A 16930-nucleotide genomic window follows, 5' to 3' on the forward strand; every position below is an offset into this window, starting at 1 on the left:
CTGCTATTTACCTCTCTCACCTGGGAAAATGAACTGTATTACTACCCTTTTTTAGGAGTATTTTAACCAGTTGCTTATCCAGGAGAAGATTGTTCCTCTTATCCTATCACTAGTTCTGTCCTGTTCTCACAGGTGGTAAGAGCGAACTAAGTTATGCAAGGCACAGGTGTGATCACAACAGACAAGGATATTACAAGATTCCAAACTTGCGTGCATGAGGCACAGATGAATCTAAAGCAGAAATCCACACAGCCAAATGCTTGACAAACATTACTATATAAAATCCTTTCAAATTTTACAATATAAATTTAAAATGTGGTTCTAATACACTTCAAAAATCTCATAAAAACTCCAATCTACATAAGGAAACTGTAGTTGACCAGGGCTAAAAGATGAACACATGGGCTACTGGGTTTATAAAATAAAGCTAAAATGTCAGGGAGTAGCAAATTAATATAGGCAAAGTGAAGACTTCCTAACAGTAACTCTGTAAGAGCCCCAAAAAAGTAAAAGTTAAATATGAGTGAATTTGATCTAATAGTTTAACTGCCTTCCTAACACTAGAAAATATAAGGGGAAAATCTAGTTACTCTAGTAACTGTGTAAATATTAGGTGTTCTAGAAATTGATCTTTCCAATTTGAACCAATGACTTAAAATCTCAATGGTAAAGGGAAGAATTAGTACAGTTTTAAACCACAGGGTTGTTTTCCTACTTACTTGTTTTCAAACACAACTGTGAGTGAATCCTCATGGACATCTTTGATAAATCCCTGCAAAAACAAGAAAGCAGATGTGATATCTTCATTCTAGAAAGACTTTTGATACAGTCCCACACAACATTTACATAAGCAAACTAGAGAAATGTGGTCTTGATGAAACGACTAAAAGGTGCGTGCATAACAGTTTGAAATACCACACTCAGAGTATATACTAGTAACAAAGTAAGCTCTGACACCTCATTACTATTTGGAGATGGAGTTCCACCCTTCCCTATAAGTCCCCTGTCCATTGGGGGTCACAACCAGTATGCTATCCTGGCAATAGGAGATAAAGAGCAGAAACCCCAATGGTTTCTGGGACACTGCTGAAATAGAGACAAGGGCTGAATGAGCAGCCTTAACTGTGCATTTCTTGATTTTCAGAAGTATGAGTTTGACTCAATTCAACATTCTGAAAGGAGACAGACAACAAGTCAAACAACCGTAGAACTGTTTGAATAGAGTAAAAGATGGATAACCAACAGGTCTCAAAATCTAAGTGTAAACAAGAAATGAACATTGAGCAAGTGTGTTTCTAGAGGGTTTCCACCAGGATTAATTCTTGGTCCTACTCTGTTTACCGTTTTTAGCAACTTAGACTAAAACATAAAATCATCATTGATGAAGTTTCCATATGACACAATAACAGGGGAGTAATAGATAATGAACAAGACAGGTTGCCATCTAGATCTCTTGGTAAGCTCAGTGCAAGCTTACATATACACAGTATATATTTTAATATACTTAAATGTAAACATCTAGAAACAAAGAGTACAGGCCATAATTTTAGGATGGGGAACTCCTTTGTGAAGCAGTGATCTGAAAAAAGATTTGGAGGTGATAGTTAATCGCTGCCCAAGAGCACCCAGTATAACATGATGGCCAAAAAGGTTAATGTGATCCTGAGTAACATAAACAGGGGAATTTTGAGAAAAAAGTAGAGGGTACACACTACTCTCTGTATTTACAACTGTTGTGACCACCGGTAGAATATTATGTCCACTTCTAGTGTTCACAATTAAAACGAGGTATTGATAAATTGTAAAGAGTTCAGATAAAAGACATGAAAATGAATAAAAGATAAGAAAACCTGCCTTATAGTGATTGATTCAGGAAGCTTAATCTACTTACTTTAAGAGAAACTTTTTAAGAGAAAGTTAAAGGATGACTTGATTATAGTTTATAAGTAGGGTGACCAGATGTCCTGTTTTTAAAAGGGACAGTACTGTATTTAAGCCCTCCCATAACTGTCTCAACTTTTTCTTTAAAATGGACAAATTGTCCCTAATTTCTGTCTCTCCCTTCCTATCAGTATCAGTGGCTGACAATATGAGTGAGCGTGCAAGGCTGATGGTTGGGCAAAGCTGCCGTGTATGGGGCTGACTGTTCCTCCATAACTGTGTACTGGCTCTTGGTCAGCAGCTCACCTCTCCCCAGTCTCATCCTATTTCCAGACAGCACTGGCTGCTTGCTGCTGTGGCTGGTGAGCACAGGCAGGCAGTGGCCAGTTGTGTATCATTGCCTCTGCCCACCAATCAGCCCTTTACATGCCCCCCCCCCCATTATTATCTCCTTGTTGTGCCCCTTTGTACCCTAGCTGCTCTCCTCCTCCATCTCTATCTCAATGTGGTGTAACCCACTCCCAGCACTGTGTGGAGAACGAGCCCATGGTCAGATCATTCAGCTCACCAAGAGCCTGGTCCTTCCTTCCTTGAGATGGCCCAAGACAAGGCCAGGATAAGTCAAGCCTTGCATGTGCCAAAGCCCTGCATAGGAAAACTTCTCCACCCCTTAGCTAAGCTGTGGAGTGACCAGGGGGAGGGAAGTTATTTCGAGAGTGTTTGTGCCCCGACCCTGCAGTAGCCCCCTAGGCAGGGGTGCTTAGCGCCCTCCTCATACATCACTCATGCCCTAGATCCTACCAAGCATGAGACTGCCTTGTCTCCTAGATAACTTTCCCTGCTGAGCCAGCTCTCTGGCCAGGATTGCTGAAGCCACCACAGTCAGATTTCCAGGGCTCTGGTGCACAACGCATCGTTAAGGTTTAATCCGTTCCTGCCCAAGGGGGAGAGGAGAGCAGGATATGGCTGGGTTATGTTGGTGGCCAGCAGTAACTTCAAGGTATTAGCTGACCCTTCCTGCCTGGTCAGTCAAAAGGCAAACTGTTTCTAGCCACAGGGGATCGGGGGGGGGGGGGGGGGAAACTTCTGAGAAGACACAGGCCAGGTCATCTCTTCAACCCACTCTACCTCCCTGCAATGGGAAGCAGCTCCCATCCCTTCCATCCCCCATAGTGCCAAAGGCACCACACTGAGGTTCTGATGTAAACCTTGACAAAAATCTGGGGAGGGAAGCCTGTAATGCTGCATGCCCTGCGTATGTTGCCTTGACTTAGTGTGCCAGGTGCTAGAAAAGGTGGGTCTGTCCCTGTGGTCCACCTAAGCATGGAGGGTTGAGAGCACTGAATAGAAAGGATTGTGTCAGGTTGGTCAGTCCCACTCTGTGGGAGAGAGGGGTGTACAAGACTGTGCATGTGTCACCTCTACTTGTGTACATTTTAAAGATAAGAAAGTAAAAAAAAAAAGACTCCAATTACGCAGTATATCTTTTTAAAAGGGGCTCAGTCAGGCTGATGTTAATTGGAATGTCTGTATTGCATAGTTCTGATTGATTGCCATTGAACTCACTTGAATAAAACTAATTTTACCAGGAGTCCTATAATTGACACAGGGAAATATGATCATCCTATTTATAAGTATCTTTATGGGGAATAAATATTTGATAATAGGCTCTTCGATCTAGCAAAGAAAGGTATAACACGATCCAATGGCTGAAAGAGGAAGATAAAGAAATTCGGTCCATTTGGTTGGTTTTTTTTACTAGCCCTGAGAGACTTCTAAATGCTGTGACTCAAACCATCTTGAAAGCAACCAGTCTTTATATTACTGAATAAGACAGATAATTACAAGGGGAGGCGAGCAACCAGGAAAATAGAGGTTACATTACGGTCCCATATGTCAGGTTATATCTCTGTTATGTAGATTTGAAACCTAGATGTCACAGATACTGAGTCTGCAAAGTATGTATAGCTTCTGAATTTGCCAAAAAGACTCTGGCCTTTTCTTTTAAATATCAATATTGCCAATAGCTTCAGAGGGGTAGCCGAGTTAGTCTGTAACTGGAAAAATGTAAAAAAAAAAAACAATGAACGGTCCTGCAGCACCTTAGAAACTAACAAAATATTGCCAATGTTATCCATGGATATGTCACCTTAAATTGGAATACAGCATTGTAATCAACATATGTCCATGCCTTAAAACCACATGGGAACTGAAGATAATTTAGCTGCCTATTTATATGCGATTTCTCATAGGGTGAACATCAGAAATGCGAATGGTTAACCTGTTTAACTCATAAGCATCACCTTACTGGGTAATTCATTTAGACTAGGGATGTAAAAAACAAAAAAGTAGTAACCATGTGACCAATCAAAATTCTATGATTTACACGTTTAAATGTTTACTCAAGTACCTAGGCATACATAACAGAGTTGGAAGGGTGCACCTGTGCCAGGGATCCTGGCTGCTGGCCCCACTGCTGGGCTCCCAGTCCCATGCCTTGGGGATTGCTACTGGCCACGATCTGGCAAAGGGCTAGCAGGCCAGAGGGACCCAGGCTGCATCAGGATGTCGGTTGGCAACAGAGATCCAGATACAGTGGCAGCAGAATCCTGGGGACAGGAACAGAAGGCAGGACCTCAGGCAGCAGCAGAGCGGCTACAATGGACCCCAACAACAAGATTGGCAGCCAAGTTGGAGCCTGGCAACCAGGTCATAGCTCAGCTCTGAAGTCCACAGCGTAGAAGGACACTAGCCATAGGGCTAGCAATCTGGAGGGATCCTGGGGTGCCAGGTGGCTGCACAGTCACAGCATGAGGAAGCAGCTGGGATGGCAGATAGCAAGCAACACCCAGGCGTGGTGGCAGCAGAATCATGCTGACAGCAAGGAGGAACTCCAGGCATGGAGCTAGCAGGTGGAACCCTAGGCAGAGTTTAATCATTAATGGAAGCCAATAAGCATGAGCATGAGCTTACTGGTTAATGAACTAAACTCTTACATCCCCAGTTTTGACCCATTAAGTCCTAAATTGTTGTACCTTACAGACCCTTGACACCACCTAGTTCTTCATGCAAATCTGCAGCAACTACAATTGTTGGAGATACGTAAAGAAGTAGCAGTCCTCTCATTTAAATGAGTTAGTGGCAAGACACTCTCCCTGAGGTGTCCTCAGTATCACAACTCACTTTTATTATTCATTATTTGTACTGTGGTAATACTGAGGACCCCCAGTTGTAGACCAAGGTTCTACTGTGCTGACTAGACACAAAGTCAGTCACCACTCTAAAGAGCTTACTGGGTCTGCCAGACCATAGATTTAAAAACCTTCATAGAGCACTACAAGATACATCTGTTCCTCACTGAGTAACATCTTTAGAGCAGACGGAAAGTTTTGATAGCATTGAGCCAATATCTAATTTTTTAAAATATAATTAGTTACACATTTGTCCAATTACTGAAGTATTATTAACAACATCACATTTAGCAAATCTAACTAATACAGAAAACAGTTGTCTAACACCATATTTGTTTAATTAAATGTGAGATATTAATTGCTATAAAGTGTTGTAACCTTTGTTTGCAAAATGCAAGGAAGTGGAGAATTTGGGTTTAAATCTTGAATTTCAGAGGAACTTTACACCAGTGAACTAATGTCTGCTTTAAAAAATGAGAATGATTAAAGGATTGAAAACACACCTTAGAGAGAAGATTAAGTTGTGAACTTGATCATCTATAAATACTTAAATGGGAAGCAAATATTTGACAATCTGCTCTTCAATCTAACAGAAAAAGCTATAACAAGGTCTAATGGTTGGACACTGAAGCCAGATACATTCTAGCTAGAGATCAGGTGCAAAATTGAGTACAAGAACACTGGAACTACTTACCAAGGACTGCAGTGGATTCTTGGCAATTTTAAAATCAAAACTGCATATTTTTCTAATATATATGTTCTAGTTCAAGCAGGAATTATTTCAGGGAAGTATTATGGTCTAGACTTTATAGACTAACAAAACATGTAGATGGCAGTCTTCAGATGACCAGAGTGTTGGATGTATAGGATACCATCTACATGTTTTGTTAGTCTATAAAGTGCTACCAGACTATTTGTTGTTTTTTTCAGTATACCTATAAAATCTCTCTCTCTCTCTCTCTCACACACACACTCACAAACTCCAATTGTCCAGCATCCAGTGGTCCGGCACTCCTGATAGTCACAATTAGAACCCAAAAGTGCTCCAGCCAGCCAGACAATTCAAGCTCCTGTGAGCCCCATGCGCACTCATAGGCCGCGAAAGGGAAGGGGAGGAAAGGGGAAGGGGATTATACCCGTGGCGGGTCTGCTGAGACTCGCACTGCGTCTGGCCAGGGGTGGCGGGGAAAGGCATGGGGCGAACCCTCCACCGTTTTGCAGGGAGGCAGGGGAAGCTCTGCGCAGCCGCCTGCTACAGGGCAGCTGGGGCTGCAAGTGGCGGCGAAGGAGAGGGGATGAGGAGGTGAGGGCCAGCGCTGCGGGACCAACCCGGCAGCAACCCAACTGCTCTGCCCCGCCTCTTCCCCAAGTCTTGCAAAATGGTGGAGGGTTCACCCCTCTCCCCCCCCCCCCCCGGCCAGTCGCAGTGAGGGTCCGGGAAGACCGGCCACAGCCCCCCACCGGAGTACCTCCTGATACTCCGGCATATCCGATAATCCAGCACCTCCTGGATCCCAAAGATGACGGATTATTGGAAGTCTACTGTAGTTGCACTTTACTATTTAGCCCAAAGATGTAGCAAACCGAACATAAAAGTTCTATTTAACTGTAAAGAAACATGTTTTAATGGTTATATCAACCGATAACAATACATCTCTCTTTTTAAAAAATAAATGAAGCACAAACAGAAAAGCTGATGAAAACTAATTATTTGAATTATTTACTTATCCTGGCCCACTTGGTAGTTTACTGCTACTGATCACTTCTTAGACAGAATTCCTTGGGAATCAGAGTAGCATCTAGTAGAGGGCAACTCAACATGTGGACCACAATCCGTTTGTTTGCGGCCCGCAGGTGGGAGCCAAAACAAAAAAGTAGTCAATATAATGGTCTTCTGTTGATATATGTTTTAGTAGTTAAATTCCTGGACTGTCATTGCTCATTAAAAGTGCTGTCATATGAGTTGAAATCAGGTAAATATTGCATTTTATTAATATCAGCAGAACTGACTTAAATGAGGTCTGCGTCTTGTGTAGTCGTGCCTTAATCTTTGTATTCATGCCCATCAATGTGAAATAAGCTACCTGCATATATATGCAACCACACTTAAGTTGTGGCCCTTGGCATGTGCTGTGAGCTCCCAAAGCTGAGTGGCCCAGATCTAGTACACACACAACTTTCTATGATTACCTGAAGCATTAGTCAATATTGGTTCAACTTTAACCTAGACATAAGTGCATGTTATTTTCACTGGTAAGAGAGAAGGAGTATATTAGGGATGTTAAATGTAATTTAATTGACTAGTCGATAGGAGGGGGAGATGCAGCAGGGTTAGTGCTCTTAATACATTTAAAAGGCTGGTGCACAGCAGGGGGAACCCAGCGGCAATCAGCTGCCCTGGCTCGCGCTGGGATCTCCCCCATGCTGGGATCTCTCCCATTGAGCGTTAGCCTTTTAAATGTATTAAGACAGTGGTCCCCAACCTTTTGGAGATGCCGGGCGCCTGGGAGTAGGGCCACACATGCGCCACGTGCCTGGAGTTGCACATGTGCCGGGCGCCCAGGGCGCAAGAATGGCTCGGGCCAGCTCTGGTCACTAGGCATGCGCACATAAATGCCCCGGTGGGCGCCATGGCGCCCGCGGGCACCGCTCTGGAGACCACTGTAAAGGCCTGCCAGCTCTTAATAGATTTAAAAGGCTAAAGCACAGCAGGGAGAACCCAGCGTGAGCCAGGAATAAGCTGTCCCGGCTCATGCTGGGTCTCCCCTGCTGCACTTCTGATTTTTAAATGTAGTAAGAGCCGGCAAGGGAGATCCTAGTGCAGGGGAGACCCACGGAGACAGTACTGGGGAGAACTGGCTTTTTAAGATGGCTCCTGCTCCCCCTCGCTTGCTGTCTCTGATAGAGGCAGCAAGGGCGGTATGGGGGAAGCGACTAGTAGAGGGATTAGTAGATTATCCAATAAGCTTCTGCTTATCAGTCAACTAGTCGCTTACATCCCCAGAGTATATGCTGAAGATATTACTGGTCCATGAAGTGTATTTTTCAGCATGGAAGCCTACTTATTACAAATATGTGTTGGATTAAAAAATAATCTTTCAAAAATATATCAACCTGATTTTATCAAAAAATATATTTTGACTTTACAGTTAATAATCATTGAGAATACAAATGCACATAAATCTGAAAATTCAAAGGTATAATTTTTATAGTTACTCATGTGGTTGCTGGTTAGTCTTTCACGTGGCTGAATATGTCATTAAATGAATATGCGCAGTGTGGCTAAATACTACAGCGTTAAATTTCTTTACTTTTGACCGACTGACCGCACGCGCGCACACACACTTATAATGCACCCATCAAATTTGTATCTAAGAGCTTTCAAATTCTATTAACACTGTACTACTTCATTTTTTAAATATTTTATTTATGTGGTTTTGCTAACAGACAATATTAATAATTTCTAGACGTTAAATATTTTTGTTATTTTTACTAACTGGTCTCAAAATAATATATCCGTGCGAAGTAACATTTCAGCAAAGCTCTTAACACTGATTATTGATAACTATGGATTTAAAGCTGAAAAAAAATGGTCCTACATTCAGAAAGCATTTAAAATATTCTAAATACAAAGAGCAAAGTTTTTTTATTTTAAAACATTTGGTAGACAAATTCCACTGATTCAAATGACTTTTTTCCTTATTCTGTCCTTAATGCATGTTCAGCTATGCTCTAGAATTAAATAAGCAAGGGTGTTTCTTTTACCAAAAAAGAAAAATTACCAGAAAAATATTACAAAACAAACATAAATTTGGATCCATTGCTACATTGTAGGAAAATAGCTTAGGCATATAATACTGCCCACTTGACTAGGATCATGACTGTGAAATGCTTAGGGAGATTAAACAGGCTATTAAAATAACAAACAGGATTTCAACTATTCACATATTGACTGAGTACATGAAATCTCAGGACAGGATGCAGTGATAAAGTAATTTGACACCTTAAATGACTGATTCTTGGAGCAGTTGATCCTGGAACCCAAAGAGAGATAATTCTTGGTTTAGTCCTTAGCGGAGCACAGGATCTGGTCCTAGAGTTGAATATATGTGACAAATCTGAGGAATTGTCCCAGATTAAGGTGTTATTAGCGGAAGCTTTGGAACAAATTGATAAATTAAACAGTAATAAGTCACCAGGACTAGATGGCAGCCACTTCTGAAATTCCACATCTGAGTTTCTTTAGAACTAACTGTAAATCAGCTTCTGAACCAAATAATTGGATGATAGCTAATGCGACTCAATTTTTTGAAAGTTCTCTAGAAGTGAGCCCAGGAATTACAAGCTGGGAAGCCTGACTTCAGTACCATGCAAAATGGTTGAAACTATAGGAAAAAGCAATAGTTAGCCATAAAGATGAACATAACTTATTGATGAAGAGTCAGCAGGATTTTTAAATCATGCATCACTAATCTACTAGAATTATCTGAGGGGTTCAACAAACAAGCGGACAAGGGGTATTCAGTGGATAGTGTACTTAGATTTCCAGTACAAAAGCCTCCCTTCCCCACAAAGGCTCTTAACCAAAGTAAGCTAGCTGCTCCAGGATAATATGGAAGCTCCTCTCACGACAACTACAGGCAGTCCCCGGGTTACGTACGAGATACGGACTGTAGGTTTGTTCTTAAGTTGAATTTGTACGTAAATCGGAACTGGCGTCCAGATTCAGCCGCTGCTGAAACTGACCAGTGGCTGACTACAGGAAGCCCGGGGCAGAGTTTCTCTGCCTCCGGCTTCCTGGAATCAGCCGCTGATCAGTTTCAACAGCGGCTGACTTGGGGACACCTGGAACAGAGCAGCTGGGGTGCTGCTGGGTTGGTCCAGTAGCGCCGCTCCTCGGCACTACTAGACCAACCCAGCAGCACCCCAGCTGCTCTGCCCCAGGCGTCCTGATTCAGCCGCTGCTGAAAATGACCAGCAGCATCTGAATCAGGACGCCTGGGGCGGGGCAGAGCAGCTGGGGTGCTGCCGGGTTGGTCTAGTAGCGCCGAGGAGCGGCGCTGCGGGACCAACCTGGCAGCGCCCCAGCTGCTCTATCGCAGGCGTCCGCGAGAAAAGCCTGGTCTGCTGGGGGGGGGGGGGGGGACACCCACTAGCTGCGCCTCCCCGCCCCAGCAGACCAGGGAGACGCAGGCGGGGGGACCGCCCAGACACGCCGTGGTCCCGCCGCCCGCATCCTCCACGGCTTTGCTCCGCATCTCCCTGGTCTGCTGGGGGGGGGGAGGGAGCAGACCAGGGAAGACGCGGAGTCGCTTTTGTCGCCCCGGAGGACGCGGGCGGCGGGACCGCGGGGGCATCTGGGCGGTCCCGCCGCCCCCGTCCTCCAGGGCGAGAAAAGCCCCGTTCGTAAGTACGGATCCAACATAAGTCGGATCCGCATAACTCGGGGACTGCCTGTACTTTAAAAGATAGAAAATAAAGGGTAGGTATAAATGGTCAGTTTTTATAATGGACGGAGATAAACAGTGGTGTCCCCCAAAGTTCTATTAAACATTAATAAATGATCTGGAGAAAGCAGCAGTGAGGTAGCAAAATTTGCAGACCATACAAAATGACTCAAGATAGTTCAGTCCAGTCCCAAACAAGTGCAGGTGAAGAGCTGCAAAAGGATCTCTCAAACTAGGTGAGTGGGCAACAAAACATCAAATCAAATTTAATTCTGATAAAGGCAAAGTAATACACAACAGAAAACATAATCCCAACTACACATATAAAATGAGAGGGTCTAAATTAGCTGTTCCCACTCAAGAAAGAGCTTGAAATCATTATGAATAGTTCTCTGAACAGGAGCTCTGGTGACGTGACTGTCTCCCCTATGTGACTCCTGCACAGCACCCCTAATCTGGGAGAGAGCCAGGACAAACCCTATTCCATCCCAGGCCCTGTCCCTATTCCACCCTTCCCTGCGTCTGCTCCACCTTAACCCCACCTCTTCCCTAGAACTCCCTCTCCCTAGTGATACAACCCACAGGACTAGCAAGGGTCTGGCGCCAGCTGCAGTAGATGGTCCCCCCTGCACTGATTGGCAGTGGTGGGGGAAAGCAAACCACCCCAGCCCAGTCCACTCTGCTTCCCGGGCTACATCACTCTACTTCCCATTGGTGAATGCAGGGAGTGGTCCCACCCCCTCCTCTAAGCAATGGGACAGGAGCCAAGGGAAGTAGGGATTTTAGATACAGTATAATTGTATAATCATGTAACCACATAAAATATCATCCATCACACAATTATTCAATAGTCCCTGGAGGCCGGGCCAGCAGTCAGTGCTCTCCCAGTCCCACGCCCAGGAAACCCCATGCTGCCCCAAGCAGGCTGCTTATATACAAAATGCAGCAGTGCAGGGTGACTGGCAGGAGTCGGTCCAAAAAACAACTCCCCCTGCAAACAGGTTCCCGTCTGCCAGCACAGGGCAGTAGCACCTGTCCACAGGGGCCCAAGCTCCCCACAGACATAGGCTGCACCAACATCCCATGGAGCAGCCTCTGTCCACATGAGCCCAGGCCCACCGTGAACAGAGGCTGCTCCACAGCAGCCTCCCCTGGGTTCCGCTCTTCCCCCCTCCCGTGCGCTGCTGCCTCTGATAGAGAGGCAGCAGAGCAGGGGGCCAAGCAGTTCTGCAGGAGCCAATACAGCTGCTCCCTGAGTTACGACCACATCCACTTACGACCATCCACACTTACGACCAAAGCGGTCATAAACGCAGATCCGAGTTACAAACAGCAATCTGCGCTTACAAACAGCATGGTCGCCATGTAACTCTATGGGATCCGAATTACGAACACTTCGAGTTACGGACCAAGTGTTGGTCCATAACTTGTTCGTAACTCGGAGAGCAGCTGTATGTGTGAGCAGTCAGCTATAAAGCTAGCTTCCTTAGTGTACCAGTTCCCATTTGCCCCCCTCACCCTCTGCGCTGCTGCCTCTCTATCACAAGCAGCAGCGTGGGGGGGGAGGGGGGGCAGGAAGCTTTGCAGGATCCATTGCTCATGGGGAACTGGCTCAAAATGCACCAGTGGCATACAGAGGCAGCAAGAGGGAGGGGAGAGTGCATGTAGTCGACAGGATTAATTGATAAACCCAGGATTACTGATTGATCATTTAGTCTATTACATATTGACATCCTTAGAGGGAAGCACAGCAAACTAGGGACGGGTCCCTCCGCTTTCCCACGAGCACTGCCCAGAGAGTGTGGAGGCCTGAGCTCTGCTGTGGGAGCCAACTTCCCCCTCCAACCTTTCCCCACCCCACAAGTCCCAGTCCCCCAGGCCAACCAGAGGCTTTGGCCCTGCCGGCTGCTGGCCCATTGTCCTTCCTATCCACAATGTACAGGAGGGCTCATGCCCCCTCATGCCTCACACGCATATCGCCCCTATAGTTGAAAAAATTAAATGTCAGCAGCAATCAAAAAAGATAACAGGATGTTGGGAATCATAAAGAAAGGGACAGATAATTGAAAATATACTGTCTCAATATAATTCCATAGCATGTCCACATCTTGAACATCGCATGCCAATGTGATCATCCCATCTAAAAAAAGATATGCTGGAATTGGTAAAGGTTCAGAAAAGAGAAACTAAAACTATTTGGGATATGGAATGGCTTCCATAGGAGGAGAAAATAATAAGACTAAGAATTTTCAGCTTGCAAAAGAGATGACTCAGAGGTGGAATTTGACAGGGGGCTATAAAATCACGACAGATGTGTAGAAAATATATGAGGAAGTACTATTTACTACTTCTCAGAACACAAGAAGTAGATCACCAATTAAAATTAAAAGGCAGCAAGTTTAAAACAAAAGCAAGTATTTCTTCACACAACGCCCTCAACCTATGGAACTCTTTGCCAGAGGATGCTGTAAAGACCAACACTATTACAGGGTTCAAAAGAGAGCTAGATAAATTCATGGAGCATAGGTCTATCAATGGCTATTAGCCAGGATGACCATGGATGGTGAATTTTGCCAGCTTCTGGCAAACAGAGGCTTGGCGCAACAGGGAATGATCCACTAGATCCTGTTCACTTCTCTGGAGTACCTAGCATTGGTCACTATAGAAAGACAGGATATTAAGCTACATGGACCTTTGGTCTGACCTAGTATTGCTGTTCTTATAGGACACTGTTCAGCTATAAAGTAGTAAGTATTTGGGTCAGAGGAACAGTAATAGATTTCTTTCACCTTTAAATCACTGGTCTAGACTGGGGACGTTAAAATGTGGTTAAGTAATCATGTAATCACTAAAAAATGTCAGAGGTTACATGCAGGGAGCAGGCAGCTCCTGCCTGCCACCCTGCACTGCTGTCTCTGATACAGCGGCATGTAGTCGATAGGATTAACTGAGGCAGCAGCATGGGGGGACAGGCGGGAGCCAGCGCACATGGGGAGCCAGCTTTAAAGCCAGCTCCCCATGCATACCAGCTCCCACGGAACCTCCTGCCCTTCTCCCCCCACATGCAGGTGCCTCTGATACAGAGGCAGCTGCATGGGGAAGGAGGGGAGGCGACTCCGCAGGAGCTGGTAGGAGCAGTCTTAAAAGCTGGCTCCCCACATGCACTGGCTCCCCACGTGCACTGGCTCCCGCCTGTCTCCATCTCACACCCACCATTGCTTCAGATAGAAAAGTAATGACCAGATGTTATCACTATCTGATGGTCGTACAAGTGGTATGAGCAGAGCAATCCCAAACTCTCTGCATTTAGGAAATGGGAGCAGGAAGTGGAAAAGAAAATATTAACTAAATTAAACTCTATTTCAAAAAACTGTTAGCTTACACAAAGATTGCATTATTATAGAGTAGACTGAAAGAAAGGTACAAGGTAGAATACTTTAAGCCATTAAACTTTTGTAATTGAAATCTTTTATATAACATGAACATTTTCCTGAAACCTGATTACCAGGAAAAATGTTTCCTCTTCTGTTTTAACACATTAATTGCTCCACAAACAAGACCAGTCTGAATGTAATAGAATTACAGAATACCAGAACTGGAAGGGACCCTGAGAGGTCATCAAATCTCGTCCCCTGCACTCATGGCAGAACCAAGTACCATCTATATCAGGCTTGGGCAAAATACAGCCCACCAAGCCACTGGATCCGGCCCGCAGAAGCAGCGTGGAGCCCCAGCAGGCTCCCCTGCTTGTCCCGCAGCTGTGCAGAAACAAGGCTGTCTGGCTTTCTTTCTATTGCAAAACTGTAGGGGGGGGGGGGCGGGAGGAGAGGAGGGAGTATCAGGAGCCACCCCGCCCCCAGTACAATCCCATTGGCTGGTTTCTCGACAAAAACCAACCAATGGGAGCTGCTTCTTTGAATAACAGGAAGCCAAGAAGAACCACATCCCCTCTCCTCCGCTCACTGAAGTACATGGCCAGACAACCAGGCAGGCAGGCTAGCTGGGAAATGTTTTAAGCTCTACAAACCTTAGCTCTGCATGCAGGTTTGACTGCTGGCCACAGCCTGCCTCTGGCACCCTAGCTCCTCCCTGCACCAACCCTCTGTCCTCCCCCCACCCTCATTCAACATACCCAAACCGTCTGTTCTCCCTTTCACCTATACTCCCTCCGAGATCTGGCATCCCAATCTCCTGCCCCAGATCACAATCCCTTTCTACTCTAGGTCACATCTCAGACCCTGCACTCCAGTTCCCTGCCCCATCACAACTGCCTCCTTCACCCAAACTCCCTCCCAGACTCCAGACTCCCTCCTCCACACCAACTAAGAGCCTGCCAGGTTTTAATACATTTTAAAAGCAGAAGAGCAGCAGGGAGGACCTGGCACAAGCTGGGTCCCCAGAGCTGCACACCAGCCTTTTAAATGTATTAAGAGCCAGCAAGCTTTTATTACATTTAAAAGGTTGGTGCGCAATGGGACGGACACTAACCCCACTGTGGCTCCCCCACTTATCACTAATCAAAGGAAAATCCATTGACTAGTCAATGAGTTGATTAAACCTAATTTAATCCCTAATAGCTGTACCTATGAGATGTAAAGTTCAACAGAAGTGCATGGAAAATTTCAAGCAGAACATATGGAAGGGTAGTGTTCATCAAGAACACAGACAACCCACTACCGCTGTAAGTTCCATAAGATCTTTAAAGTCTATAAAAATGAGTTTTAAAAGGCTCATTTGAAGGCCCCTGAAAAGAATAAATTATGTGGTATTCAATTTACTTGCCTTGTCCTCATCATATTTTAGGCCCCAATCTGACAAGCTTTTCCAAAGCTTTGATAATTTAAGTAAATCAGATGGGCAAAATCCTCCTCAAAACCAGAATATTGCCAAACCTTGATGAACAGCAAAGCTCCTGACTTGTCTGACTTTATAATTCCTCAGTAAATAATAATTTTTTACAACATTTTTCACAGGAAAAACGAGTGGGCAAAGGTGTGAGGACGTGCCATTTCTTTAAAAATGCATGAAGAAACCAAGTAGGAGGGTAACTAGGAAAGGTTGTATATAGAAGCTCTACAGCAAACCAGAGACAGCTTTAAAGATAATACTGTTTTTCTTTCTGTAATAGTCTAATAATACTTTAATAGTCTTTAAAAGGGTCTTTAGTGTTGAAATAAAGAGATTCTTTTCCACATGACAATTACCTGTTGTAATTTATTATGCTAGTGTTTCTAAACATAGACTTTTTAGTTAGACTAAAACTGTTGCAGAATCATTTGAAAATGTGTTGTATAAACGTTTATGATAGGAAACAAATATATCTAAATTTTTAAAAGTTTGAGACTATTTACTGCAAAGTAGCTGTGCCACTTTATACAAACTAAGAATCTGGCCCATATCTTTTAAAGCAGTAAATAAATATTTATTTTTTATATTACGTTATTTTAAAATAGCCAGATACACTTTATTCTTCATTTTAAAAAATAGGTTTAATTTCTACTTTCAATGCAACTTCCAGCACAGCTTTAACTGAGGAGCCAATATATTACCTCTGAAATGTCACATACTGTGAAAGGTTCAAGTTTTGTTAGCCAATTCAATGTGTTAATATCAACTATAATAAGAACTGTATGCTCCCCTTCTGCAGAAGCCAAAGCTGCAAAAAATATCAAATCAAAGAACCAAAAATTAAAAAGAACCAAACCTACCATGGAGAAGGGAATTGGAGATGGTGACAGAGAAAGATGATTTAAAAAAATACCGGACACACTTGATCTCAGATTGGGAGGGGAGGGAAGAGGGACCGGCCGGGAGGGGAGCAGGACTGGCCGGCAGGGGGTTAGGGGGAGCGAGGCTGGCGGGGGGGGGGGGGGGGGAGAACTGGCCGGCGGGAAGCAGGGCTGGCCTAGAGAGGGTCAGGGGGAGCGGGGCTGGCTAGAGGAGATCCGAGGGCGGGAAGAGGGAAGGGAGCCAGCTGGCAAGAAGCAGGGCTGGCTGGGAGTGGGTCCAGGTGAGCGGGGCTGGCCGGGAGCGGGGGGTGGGGAGGTAGAAAACCAGCCAGCCTGGGTGCACCAGATCCCGGGGTGCTGCCCATCCTGTGCATGGTCCCAGAGGAGTGCACAGGTGAATCCGGCCCTGGGAAGTCCATCCCACCCCCACACCTCTCCTCTCTGTGTAGTTGCATAGTGCCTGGCTGGTAGACACGCTCACGCAGCATTAGTGTGTCTACCAGCCAGGCAGTATGCAACTATGTACTGATACTCATGATAACAATAAAAACTTAATTAGAAAATACTGGACAGAAGTATGGGCCACTAGGGCCATGGTGAAGATGTCTCCGCTCCAGCCAGAGCAAACAGGGGCAGCTGCCCACCACGCAGCCCAGCCAGCCAGGCCACATGGCATTCCACC

General features: G+C 44.9%; 1 protein-coding gene across 4 annotated transcripts in view; it reads right to left on the bottom strand.

The window, feature by feature from the left end:
• Positions 1 to 16930, bottom strand: part of FXR1 (FMR1 autosomal homolog 1) — a 71588-nt gene that overhangs the window by 52709 nt on the left and 1949 nt on the right. For all 4 annotated transcript variants that reach the window (XM_075938039.2, XM_075938040.2, XM_075938041.2 and 1 more), the window contains exon 2: positions 720 to 772. In XM_075938039.2, the coding sequence (XP_075794154.1) occupies positions 720 to 772 (53 nt within the window). The remainder of the gene's footprint in view (positions 1 to 719; positions 773 to 16930) is intronic.

The sequence above is a fragment of the Pelodiscus sinensis genome, chromosome 10 (assembly GCF_052426305.1).
Source record: "Pelodiscus sinensis isolate ZL-2025 chromosome 10, ASM5242630v1, whole genome shotgun sequence".
In the NCBI taxonomy this organism is placed as follows: Eukaryota; Metazoa; Chordata; order Testudines; family Trionychidae; genus Pelodiscus; species Pelodiscus sinensis.